At 43.3% G+C, this 12594-nt stretch overlaps 1 protein-coding gene across 1 annotated transcript in view; it reads left to right on the forward strand.

Moving 5' to 3' along the window:
• kremen1 (kringle containing transmembrane protein 1) overlaps nt 1–12594 on the forward strand; it is a 78804-nt gene that overhangs the window by 22874 nt on the left and 43336 nt on the right. The window contains exon 2 of the mRNA XM_069683143.1: nt 4019–4181. Within this exon, the coding sequence (XP_069539244.1) occupies nt 4019–4181 (163 nt within the window). The remainder of the gene's footprint in view (nt 1–4018; nt 4182–12594) is intronic.

A 12594-nucleotide genomic window follows, 5' to 3' on the forward strand; every position in this document is an offset into this window, starting at 1 on the left:
GGCATCATAATTGCAGGAACCTGACACCCTGCAGCTCCTTGCTGCTGCTGAACTCCTGTCAGCCTTACGATGAATGGCTGATAAGCTTGACTGAACATTGCAACCGAAACAACTTTAATTAAAAGCGACTTTGGCCGAGACACTGAGAACAGTGGCGGCCTCTGATTTACTCTAAATAAGGTGCTAGCAGTGCTTTTGTGGTTCATGCAAGAGGCTGGATTGCTCGTTTGCATGCAAGCTTACAGCTGTAAATATTTCAAAGCATGGCAGGAAGGAAGTTTGGAAAGCTTATTATCAAACTTTAAAAAACGTGTATTTCTTCTTTTTAGGCCGTACAGAGATTCCCAAAGAAACGTTGCCTGTATACGAATTGAAAGGGAGATAACAGAAATGTCAAAAGCAGTAGAGGAGAACGGACTGGAGGAGAAGAGAGGGAGAGAGGAAGTTTGGTCCACTGGACTCGACAGAGAAAAAGAGAGAGAGCCCTGCAGCACAGCTGGCTCACCGAGGGGTATAATGACTGTCATATTGCAATGCATTAGCTCATACTCAGCTCAGACAGCTCGACTCAATGAAAGAGGCCGGTCACTGGCCAGCCGCGTACATAGTAGGATCCCATGGAGACGAGCCAAACAAGCCACTTTTCTTTCTTGTTTGAGTGACAGGCATGATGTGAACTTGTTGTAAGACTTCCATGTGCTCCGGCTTGACATTTAGAAAAGCTGGTAAGTTAACGATACCATGTGTTATTTGAGCTTTTTAAAAACTTGTAAAGTTAATATGTTTATGATACAGATGATGGGGTCGCGGTTAGCAGTCGGTCGGAATCAATTACCATGCATATCGCCATGTAGCGTGTAATTACTGTTGCATTAAAGAGGTGGAGGATTTTGACAGAACCGAGGTTCGTCTCCTGGCATCCTGCCTTAACCGCTGCATGAGCAGAGAGAAAATCACCTAGTTATTGTATTCCATTTCGCCTGTGTTCACAGGGAGACGGCGGAGTGCAGTTCTGTTTTCCGCTCGCCCAACTCAGGTGCTCACTTCGAGACAAACGTTCCCCTCTAGCTCCTCTTCCACCGGTGCTTGAAAACCTCCTCCTCCTGGCAGTCCACAGCTCCTGTGATAGCAATGTAAACACTCTCACTCCCCGGGTGCTCCGAGCTTCCGGTCCTGGCACTAACTAAGCTAACTGGCTATCAGTTACGAGCAAACAACCTGTCCATCAGGAATCTTGGAAAGAAAGTCCAGGCGGAGCAGCCGGAGGACATCAGAGGGAAAACCAAACGTATTTAATCCATGAAGTGTAAAACAGTTTCACCACAGTCAGTGAATAAAGTCATAAAGTTCAGCACAGTAGTGAGTGAGGCCCAGCCTGCAGAAACACACAGATGAAGGTCATGAACTTTGACCAAGACCCAAACACGACGTCAGATTATGCCAGTGAGCCTGAACAAGCTTGGAGGATGACGTGAGACTCACAGCTTATAACGTCTTACATCGTCATTGTGTTAAGCAACAGCTTAAAGTTTTTATCATTGTGCACAAAATTCAGCGTTTCGTCGAAGAATACTTGGAATAAAATGTGGCTCAACAACATGTCAATAAATGAACAAAAAAAACAGAGGTGGAAGTAATGAAGTACGTTACTGTAATTGATCCGTTACTGAGTGAAATATTTATCTACGGATATTGCGAGCTGGAAAGGAAAACTGAATTGGACCAGACTCCAATCAAATACATCGCATCAAAAACAGGCCAATCAGATCAAAGTGTAATGCATTGCGACAGTGCCGGTTGATTTTCACTGAGCCCAAAGAGAAGAATGGGAGCTGGGCTGCAACTACCCAGGCCCGACGCGTAACATTAGTGAACAATGTACTGGACAGAAGAGAGTTCGGAGGAAACACCACCTTTGACACGGACTGAAGGACGTTTTCTATGTCACCAGAAAATGCAGATAGATCGCTCTCTCCAAAGCCACCAGACTCCATTAACAACAACAGAAATTTTAGCCCGCAGAACATTGGACTTACTGTTCTACTGCTGTTGTTACACATCGTAACACACGTTAGTTCAGAACCAAACTAACCCTTTAAAACACCACACAATAACACAAACTAAGTAACCGATGGAGGCAGCGGTGGACCATCAGCAACTCCTGTGTTCTGCAAAGTAAAATTACTGTTTTTGTCAATGGAGTCTGGTGGCTATGAAGAGAGCGATATAACTGCTCTATCTGGTTAAACAACGGATCTTACTCTGTGACAAAAGGTCCACCTCTCGTCATTTTGACACCAAGACATGTAAACAAAAGCCCAGGTTTGAAATAACTGTGACGGAAATTGTTTGAATTTCCGGCTTATCAAGATTTAAGTAATTTATTAGAATGAATGTGCGAAAGGAAATGCAAACTCATGGTCTCTTGGCAAGTAGACCAGACAGACACACAAATGCTATTTACATATGGCGGCCTTGTCCCTGTTTCTCCTGCATTTTATGTTTGTTTAGCCAGTTCGCATGCAGACATCTGAATTGATCGGGACTTTTAGACTTGTTTTTCCCATATGCAAACAGCATGCAGTGCTGACACAGAATTATTCTAGGTTAAACAACAGTTTCAGGGTTCAGGAAATTTTCTATCACAATAACAAAGTTTCATTTGAATTATAACTGGGAGCTGGGGGCGACAGATTACACAGTAAGCATTCATAACCTACTTTATGAAGCCATTTTAGGCATTAGTTGGAACAACTGTTACTCTAACTACAAAAACCATTCCCTCTCTTCCTTTTCAGTTCATTGCATAGGATGCATGTGTAAGGTAGCCTTGGTAAATCTTGTTTATTATAAAAATCAGCGGGGTGGGAACTAGTAACTTTTACTCAAAGTACTTTTTAAGTGAGATACTTTTTACTTTTACCTGAATCATTTTTTACACTTTGAGTCAAGTGGCAGTTGTCTGTGAAGGTTCTCGGTCATCCCGGTCGTGGTAATTCTAAGCTTAATCCAAAAGGCAACTGGACTTTCTTGAGGACGTTTCACCTCTCATCCGAAAGGCTTCTTCAGTTCTAAACTGAGTGCTGGACGGAGCTAGAAATATATGCCTCTAGCTTAGCCTTTAAGGCTTCAAGAACTTCCACCAAGTCCAGTTGCCTTTTGGATTAAGCTTAGAACAGTACGACTACTTGACAAGAATATTTCAGTTCTCCTTACACCTCTGTAAAAAACTGAAATATCATAAAAACGTTGGGTTTTACTGTCACATGTTGAAGAACCTGTTTTTGTCTCTGCCGGTTACTCTGAAGACGTATCCTGCTCCGTCAATAGTCATAGTTATGAGCACCTGCAGAATGACTAATCATAACATTCACATGATAAATAGATTTTTTCCATGGTAATGCAATCATAAGAGGTATTCAGTTGGAGCTGTTAAAACTCCCTTGACTGAAGCCCCCCGAGGCTCTGAAATGATGAGCGGTGAGGGCCCATCGCGCTCCCATCAGCCATTGTTTATTTGAACTCCCTCTCTCAGGGAAGAAAAGCCTTCCACCCGCCATTGTTTCTCCTTGGGAACCCGTCTCTCTCTCTTTCTCACCCCCTCTCTCTGACGCTGCCATATGGTTGTCATACACTTCCTGGAAATTCAAGCCATGTTTGCTTTTGTTGTATATCTGTGGGGCAATTTTTTTGGTTCGCTCCCGCGCTGACATTAATTGAAACAATACCGTGATTGATCTCGCTTTAACACGCTTGGCCAGAGCTGCTGTGAGTAGAGCCTGGGCAAGGAGCACAATTATTCCAAACTCGTCTACGGTCATTCCAAACGCATTACAACATCTTAACAGCACGAGAGTGTTTCACTGAATCCAGATTCTCCATAAAGCAGGTCACATGTGCGGCGGCCTGTTTGGAAGCTCTCGCCAAGCTTTTGTTTTCCACCTAGTGGACGTCTGATCCAATAACGCACACACAAGTAAAGTCTCTCACCTTCTCCATGTTATTTCTCTTTTTTCAGAGTGTTACACTGCAAACGGAGAGGACTACAGGGGCTTCCAGAACCAGACCAGCCTGCATGGCGGTAAACCCTGCCTCTTCTGGAACGAGACCTTCCAGCACCCTTACAACACCCTCAAATACCCCAATGGAGAGGGGGGTTTGGGCAGACACAACTACTGCAGGTGAGCCTCTTTTCTTGAGAAAAGACGATTTTTAACGGTTACTATAGCAGCTTATACATAGGACAGAATCCTGGGATGCAGGGTTGAGGAGATAGAACGAATGCATCGTCTGTAGGTGATAGGTTAAAGGGCATATTGATTTTTTTATTGCCATATAAATCAGCTAAATACATTTGAATACATTTCAGCCTCATCACTGTTTATGGTATCAAATACGGGGCAAATAATTAACCTCGACAGCAGAGGTTAATGTAAAGTTGTGCCGACATTTTGTATTTTAAAATACATTGCCTGCGTTTATAAAGAGACTTCAACCCATCAAAGTACTTTACACTACATGCTATTTACCCCTCTCTCTCTCTCTCTCTCTCTCTCACACAGACACACACACACACACACACACAAGCATTTCACTTCAGTATGCCCTAGGACACTTTGACATTCGATCTTACGATTAGTAGGCTCCTTGATTTAAACCATCCAGTATTTCCCGAGAAAACAGTCTCATATGTGTCAGAGAACTCATGAGAAACATGGTTTCACGAGGCTGAAATATGCTTTTCTTTCATGTTCCACTAATCATTTCATGATCCCTCTGATTCATCTCGTAATTTTATTAAGGAAATTTCTACATTTTGGGGAAATAGACTTACTGCTGTCAGGAGTTTTGGTTAGTAGATTGATACCACGCTTATGCCTGTGCGCAATATGAAGCTGCCATGAGCTAGCTTTCTTAGCGTAGCACAAAAGCTGGAAACAGAGCAGTCACCTGGCCCTGTCCAGAGGTAACATATATACCTAACTGGAACTCTTAGTAATATTAACATTAATTGACCCCCTCATTAAATGTGATTTTAAGTTTTTACTAAGTACAAACAAATTAGGACAAATTAGCATACTACTCAAAACATTGAACTTTTCCTTTAAAGAGGCCGTGTCTTTTAAATGGATATTCTCATATGTTGCAGGGTTTCGAACGTTTGGGTGTTTTTTGCTCACAGTGAAAAAGTGTTTTTCCAGAATCACATTTTTAAAAAGGTAGCCTATGAAATGAGCCGTTCAGAACAGCTGCTGAAATCGACCAAACGTCATTCACCGTCATTCACCTCCGGCTGCCTTCTTGCACGAACTTGTAGTCAAGTTGTTGTCGAGATTTCAACTCACCATTCTGATACCTCCTGGCGATTCTGGCTCGTACATATAAAGCCTACCCTTTATATGTACGAGCTAATAACTGACCCTAGAGCAGCCATGTTTTCTACAACTTTGGAGTGACAGTGCAGCGCGGCCGGAGGGGCTACGCGGTCACTCCAAGCCAATCGTGGCTAAGGTCTAACCTTTGCAAAACGGCTTGTTCGTTTCAGGAGGAAGGAGAGGCTCCGAAAAATAATTAAATTAAAATGTGCATACAATTTTTATAACGAAACAAACTTCACCAACGTGATTCAAAAACAAAACAATTGCTTGCATAGCTAAAACATGTCCCCTTTAAGCTACACTGACCCCTATGTTGGGAAAAGGGGTTTTAAAACTTGTCGACTTGTGTGAAGTGATTGCAATCGAAATGGCAATTTAGTGGTTAATTTATTTACAGAAAGCCTTTGAAAATCCTACACTCTATAAAACAACCTCCTGTCAGCAATTCTCTGTATCCTCTCAGGAAAACATTACTGGACTATTTGTCCTATTTAAATCCTTTGTAATCCACCGCTAAACTGTTTGGTGCAGTGGAGCATATGGAGCCCATCAGCTGAGGCACTGACAGAAAATATCTTGGAAATGTAGCATCATATGCTTTTATTCAGAGGTCACACTCTTGTTTGCCTCGTAAATATTGTACTTATAGAACGAGCCGTTACTGATATAAAGGCCTCACCTGCTTTTGCTCCAGGTCCATTTGTTTACGAGTGCGACAGACAGAGCTACAGGGAATGATTCTGCAAGCTTTTCACTCATCTCACCACCGAGCCATCAAGGAGGCGTTAGCTCTCTCTGCGCTGGAAGATTAACAACTGCTCCATCTTGTTTTTTATTGTAAAGCAATCTTCTTTCAGGCTGGAACTTCAGCAGATTTACTGCAGAATCCTGAGCAGTGGCTCATAGTGAAGGCAGACAATCTTTTTATTGTTTGTTTATAAGAACTACAGTTTGTGTCATTGATGTAAAAGTTCTCTGAGTCGCACCGTTAGAACTCATCCTTCTGAGACAGACTGATATTTGACGGAGCTTTGAACTTCCTACACAAAGCGTTTGACTCAGTTAATAATTTAGAAGCAGGTCGTTGGTGTTTTGCAGAGGGTTTGCGCTCAGGGGACCTGCTCAGACATTCGCGTCTGAATATTTAATGGGTGGTACCCGAACCGAACGTTTAGCCCCGTCATTGTGAGGATGCAAACGTGCATGAAGAGTTTGTGTAAGCAAATCTCCATCCCTCATCCCTGGAATGTGAGGGGACACGGTGGCTTTGGGTGTCTGGAAAACCCTTTTTATCCTTCAGGCAAACTCCAAGCACGGCTCCCAGTGTTGTGTGCATGGCTGTCTAACTTGTGTATCTGCTTTTCCTGAGCCAGTTCAAATTCACAGAGATGTTGAGGACAGTGGCTTGGCCCAGATCGCCAATCCATAAGAAACAGAACACCCCCTCCTCCTCCTCCCCCTCTTCCTCCTCCTCCTCCTCCTCCTCGGCCCAAAGCCTCTAAAACATTTCCCTAAGTCATGGTTGTAAACTCATAACGCAGCAATGCTTTGAAGTGGCACTGGACAGATTTGTTTTTACTCCAACTGGATGGGAATTTGGAAGATTTATGAGGAGGATGCAGGCAGATGATCGAGGAAGGCTTTCCCCGCACATTAGGAATGTATTGTGTTCAACAAGCGACTCAAAATGGACATATCCAATGTTTGGATTTCTCCACAAATGCAGTTAGCAGCTTTTCCAGCTCACTGACAGCTCATAGCTTTGTTTCTTCCTGACAGAGGGATTTCTGTCACTTAGGGCTGCAGCTACAGCTCCTCTCAGTCTCTCTCAGACACCCTCCTTGTAGAGAGTCACCCTTCAGCAACGCCATGGGGACAAAAGTGGCCACTTCATTGTGAAAAGATGAGGGATGGTATTTATGGCATGTCTGCACAGGGTCAAGTATTTGAGCATGCGTCCACCCATGTGTGTGCGTGTTGTTGTGTGCACATGTTGCGGGCATGTACGTGCCTGCAGAGGAAAAGGGTTATCCCACTGCGAGGACTGCGAGAGATGTGTAGTGTTTGTTTGATCACACAGCGTTGGCTCCCGTCGTGGCTTAATTTGGATTGCAAATGTCTTTATTTACATGATGTGCATCTTGCAATGCAAATTCTGTTTCCCACATTTTCAACGCCCTCTTCTCGTCTTCTCATCTCCCCAGCCTGCTTGTCTTGCATCAGAGGCCTACATTTTTGCAGACGTCTCAGGCTAGAACTTCACAATAGGAGGTAATTCTTAGACAAAAGGGGGAGGAAGCAGAATGAACACCAGGAGGAGGGGTTAAAAAGGAGAGCCGGGGCAGCTTTTTGCATGTCTGACCCCGAGGCAAATTGTGGTTTTATGAGAGGAGAGCTGAGGCCAATACACAGGTGGATAATGCAAAGCTGGGAATCACTGCATGTCTTAACTTTAACACACGGCTCTAAGCACGTATCAGATGTTGAGAGGCAAAGAAGTAGGGGATTACACACTCGCTTCTCGTCCCGTCGCTGGCGTTTTCTCTGCGGTGATTTAGTCGAGAGGGCACCACAGTGGTGCTGCAGAAAGAGGCCCCACATTTCATCTTTATAGCCTGCTATAAAATAGTCCAGTGAAAACAGGGAAAAAACTGGGCAGAGGGGAAATGTCACATTGTTCCCCTGCAAAAAAAAGGAGCACAAAGCCTCAGGAAAAAGGACAACAGCTCTCGTGTCTAAGCCGAGACTTCGCAGGACTCATCTTATCTGTGACTATCTCATAACTGTTCATCTGCGCTGCTCGATTCAGAGTTTAATTCATATCATCAAGTAGAAGCAAATCAACTACTCTTAAGTTGTGCTGTTTAGTCTGTCTACACTTTATTTTACTTCTCTGACCTTTTCTTAACAATCACTTTCATAAGAGGAACATCCCATAAATCAAAGTCCTGATTTATCTTTCATTTATTGTTCCTTTAAGTCGTCTGTTCCTCCACGCTCATATTGGACCCTCTCCCCTCCAAGTGCATTAGTATGAGGGTGTGAAGTGCATGGCGGTTCAGTGCGTGGTTCAATAGCTTTGCGAGCCATTTCCAAGCTATTTATATGCAGGAGTGTATGTGTGGTGTACAATTTATGAGCGTCCACTATGGCGTCTAATGCTTTCCCCTTACATAGATTGAGATAATGGAAATGCCAGAGTGAAAAGTGTTCCCCAGGTTGATTGCAATTGAATCTGGATGTCAGGTGCAGATCGGAGGTCAGGCGAACTGCAGCAAAGTTTGTACGACTGTATTATAATCCAAGTGTGCTGCTTTATTAAACGGGACAAGTTAATAGAAACGTCCCGCTAGAAGATGTGCAGTGTGGCACTAAACATCTGCCGTCAACATGACAGGAATTGGATAAGGAACCAATTTAATGTGATAAAATGTGGCCCTCATATGTTCGTACATTTGTCCCTGAAGAGACAGGCCACCCAAATCTCAAACTGATTGTTTTTAGTGTGACTTGCTCTTAAAGTGACAGGAGCGGACACAAAAATACATTTCATGATTTGTTTCCTTGCCGCAGCAACAGCTAACCCGAGGTTCATGCGTCTTCTTCTTCTCAGAACCCGAGCTCCCCTCAAAAGTAACTTTATCACAATAACTCCCTCTTCCCTCCTCTACGTCTCAGCCTGTTCCCCACTACGGTGGACAGCTCCCTCAATAAACGACTGCAAAACAACAGCAAACATAAACAGCAACTTACACCCAGCGTTACAATACATTTATTCAAGCTGCAGAATTGAAGTCTTTATTGATATTGTGCAAAACAACGAAACAGCGAAGCATCTCCCTGAGCTGTGTCATGCAGAGTAAGATAAAATATGTGCAATTAAATATATGATAAACAAGAATAAATAAATATAAAAAAGTCTACAGATATAAAATAGCCAACTTGTTTACTTGTTGTCTACATTTCCTGCCCGTCTTCAGCTGTCCAAAACAACAACAAAAAATCTTCTTTTTGCATAAACTGAAGTTTAAATTCTGCAGAATTGGTTTCAAAGAAAACTGCTGCCAGCAGTGTCTGCAGATTATTCAAGGCAACCTGGGTTGTTGGTCCTTAAAGAAAGAGGGGGTATTCTGCTGTTTCACATTTTAAGACATATCATTTTAAGATAAGATAAGATAATCCTTTATTGGTCCCCAGGGGGGAAATTCAGGTGTTACAGCAGTACCAAGACAACGTAGCATGTCAGTGAATACAGTGTAAATAGAATAAGAATAGATAGATAAATAAAAAATACGAGGGATACATATAAAAATACAAGGTATATACAACTGTTATACAGCTAGGAGTAAGTGACAAGATAAAGTAAAGTGACAAGTTAAAGTGACAGTTGTGGGATGAAGTGACATGGTATGCAGGATGAGGTAATACAGTATGGTATGAGCTCTAAGGTTAATGATATGGTACAATATAAGGTGCAGTATAAAGTGTGTAGTAGAATAATGTACATTATGAACATATACATATAGAATACTACAATATAACACACTATATGATATACTATACTTAGTGACCAGTAGATATAATAGTGTAAGATAGTGCAGTAAAGTAGTAAATACAGTATATGAAGATATAACCACCCGGTGGATGTTACAGTAAATGGCAGGTAAGTAAATCAGAGCATTATAGTCAGTGAGGTGAGAGTGATACAACAGTCACAGTGTTGGATGTTCAGACTAAACGTGGGAGAAGTTTCAAATCTGTAGGTCAAAGTACGTTGTGTATGAAGAAAGTCAGAAGAAAGTGGGCTTGAATGGGCGGGGTTTCTTAAAGGGACAGAGCTTTCAGACAGAGGCTGTATGACGGCCTGCACAGAGCACCAGTGTGAGAAACATGAGGAGTTTTTTTAACTGTAAATGATGCTAAGCTACTCCACAGGTATCACAGTGAAATATGAAGCTTGAAATTAGCATAATCCCCCTCCCCCCGTCAGTACCGTGAGCACTAAAAATCTAATTTATCTCCAATGTATTATCACCCATGCAGAAATGTCACAACCACATTACGTCAGTCGTGGGCATGAAAAGCCAAAATGATCTTCATGCAACAAACCAATAGAGGGTGGTGAGAAAGAGTGAGTTTGTGTTCTGTGAATCGATCCTTAAAGACGTGTTTCCTTGTGACCATGACACAGTCATAACGCAACCTCGTGTTTAGGACAAGCGGACCGTGAGAGAGCAACAATAGACAGTAGACTTTACATATCGTCCCACACCCAACAAGTCAATCTCCGTCAATACATGCATTCATGCAGCACAGCAGCAGGCAGCAGTTTGCATGCTAAATCATCCCGCTCAATTAAAGCGTCTTCTCCCAGGCAGTAAATAGCCAGACTGTGATCTGCTGTTGACCTCAAATCCCAATCCAGACAACCTCTCACCACCACTTTCCAATCAGCACTCCTCCTCTCTCCGGTTCTGCAGAATAAAATGCAGCTTTCATCTTTTCTGTAACTAAAGTTCCCCCAGAATCTGACTGAACTCGTGAAAAACCCGTAGAAGCATGTTATTTCCAGCATTGGCACGCGTACTTTGATGTGATTATTGTAAATGTTTTATGTCATTTCGCAGTGCCAGGCTTTTTAAAGATGTTCGTAAATTTTCAGATTAAGGTACGTGGAAAATCGGTTATTACAGGAAACCTTTTGAACAGCAGCCAGCCCTGAGCAGCTGTTTTTTCCCCCCCTTGTTCAGATGTAAGCTACTCTCGCCTTCAAATGCAGGACCGGAGAGCCTGTGAGGCAAAAGCCGATGTGGCTATAATTGGCTCTGCACCCAAGTGTGTGGCTCACTGCGAGCAAAATGAGTCAATCAGCGTAATTGTGCCAATTAAGTGTCCAAACATCTTCTGTGATCTACCTCTGGGTATGGGAGTGTTTCAACAAGCTCCTCTACTCTGAGCCATCTCTGACGCACACGGATGTGTATGCAACCCTCACTAAGAACACACACTCACGTACACACACACACACACACACACTAGCAAAAACTTTTATCTCCATGAGGACTGAAGTCTTTCTCTGCTGCCGGGTTAAACAAATGGATTTCCATCCATTGAAGTCTGCTCTTATCTGCACTGTGGCACCTCCGCTGAGCTGACACTGTCTGCCGTCCAACTTCTGTTCCCTCCCTCCCCTCTCTGTCTCACACACACACACACACATACGCACAATCACACGTACACACACACTGGCACCTCAGGGCAGGATTGATTGTGTTTCTCTGTCATGTGGGCTGTTCACCTCAGCCCTGTGGATGGTGTTCCCATGCTTCTGCTGAAAGGTGTGAGCAGGCGTGTGCGTGTGTCTGTGTGTGTAAAAGAGAGGGACAAAACATTATTAGGGGACCAGGGTATGTGGAGGGAGGTTAGCGGGGGACGCCACATCATTTGCTGATCAAAGATGCTGGTGGGTCAGACATGAGATGGGCGTTCCTCGGAGGATATTTAGTTAATGGTGGTGGTTGTAATTCACGTCTGCCTCCTCAGGGGGTGATTAAAAAGCGCAGTAAATTACATAAGTGGCTATAGATGACTTCTTGGGAGTCTTATTTCAAAAAGGGGCTATTACGCTGTGACAGGCATGAAAAAGAGAAGGGGAGAGAGAAATAGAGGAAAGGTGCATAATCCAGTGTTTTGATGCTTGGACTTTGAGCTTGAGTTTGAGCTGCTCTTGTTCCAGCTGTGGCCTCGGGCTAAACAAACAGGTGTTTGCCTTCAGTCTGGGTGGAGCGACAAACAGATCTGTGCTCATGATACGATTTTGAAATTCACTGGAAAACAAGGCCGGGTTCTTGTTGACATGAGAAAATATCAGGTTGGGGGAAGCTGTGAGTTGTTTTGATAGCAGAGCGTTAGATAAAGACCACGAGATAAACCATTCCTTCACTCGTACCTGTTTCTGCAAAGAATAACAGAGCGACGACTGTTTGCCAGATATTGAGAGCGAAAAGCTTTAAGGCGGTTAAACTTGAGTTCAACCCAAAGAAGTCTTTACAGCGACATCTTTGTCAATACCTCATTCTGAGTGAGAAAAGAGAGGAGGAAACTCAGGATAGTGTTTTTGATAGGAGAAGAAAAGAAATGGAAACGCCCTTCACAACTTTGCTCACAAAAGGCGAAACGGGATATCGCGGCGCCCCGGGGCTTTGTCAAGAAGCTA

The sequence above is a fragment of the Semicossyphus pulcher genome, unplaced genomic scaffold, assembly GCF_022749685.1.
Source record: "Semicossyphus pulcher isolate SPU_LCO1_2020_fin unplaced genomic scaffold, fSemPul1.0.p SCAF_6, whole genome shotgun sequence".
NCBI lineage: Eukaryota > Metazoa > Chordata > Actinopteri > Labriformes > Labridae > Semicossyphus > Semicossyphus pulcher.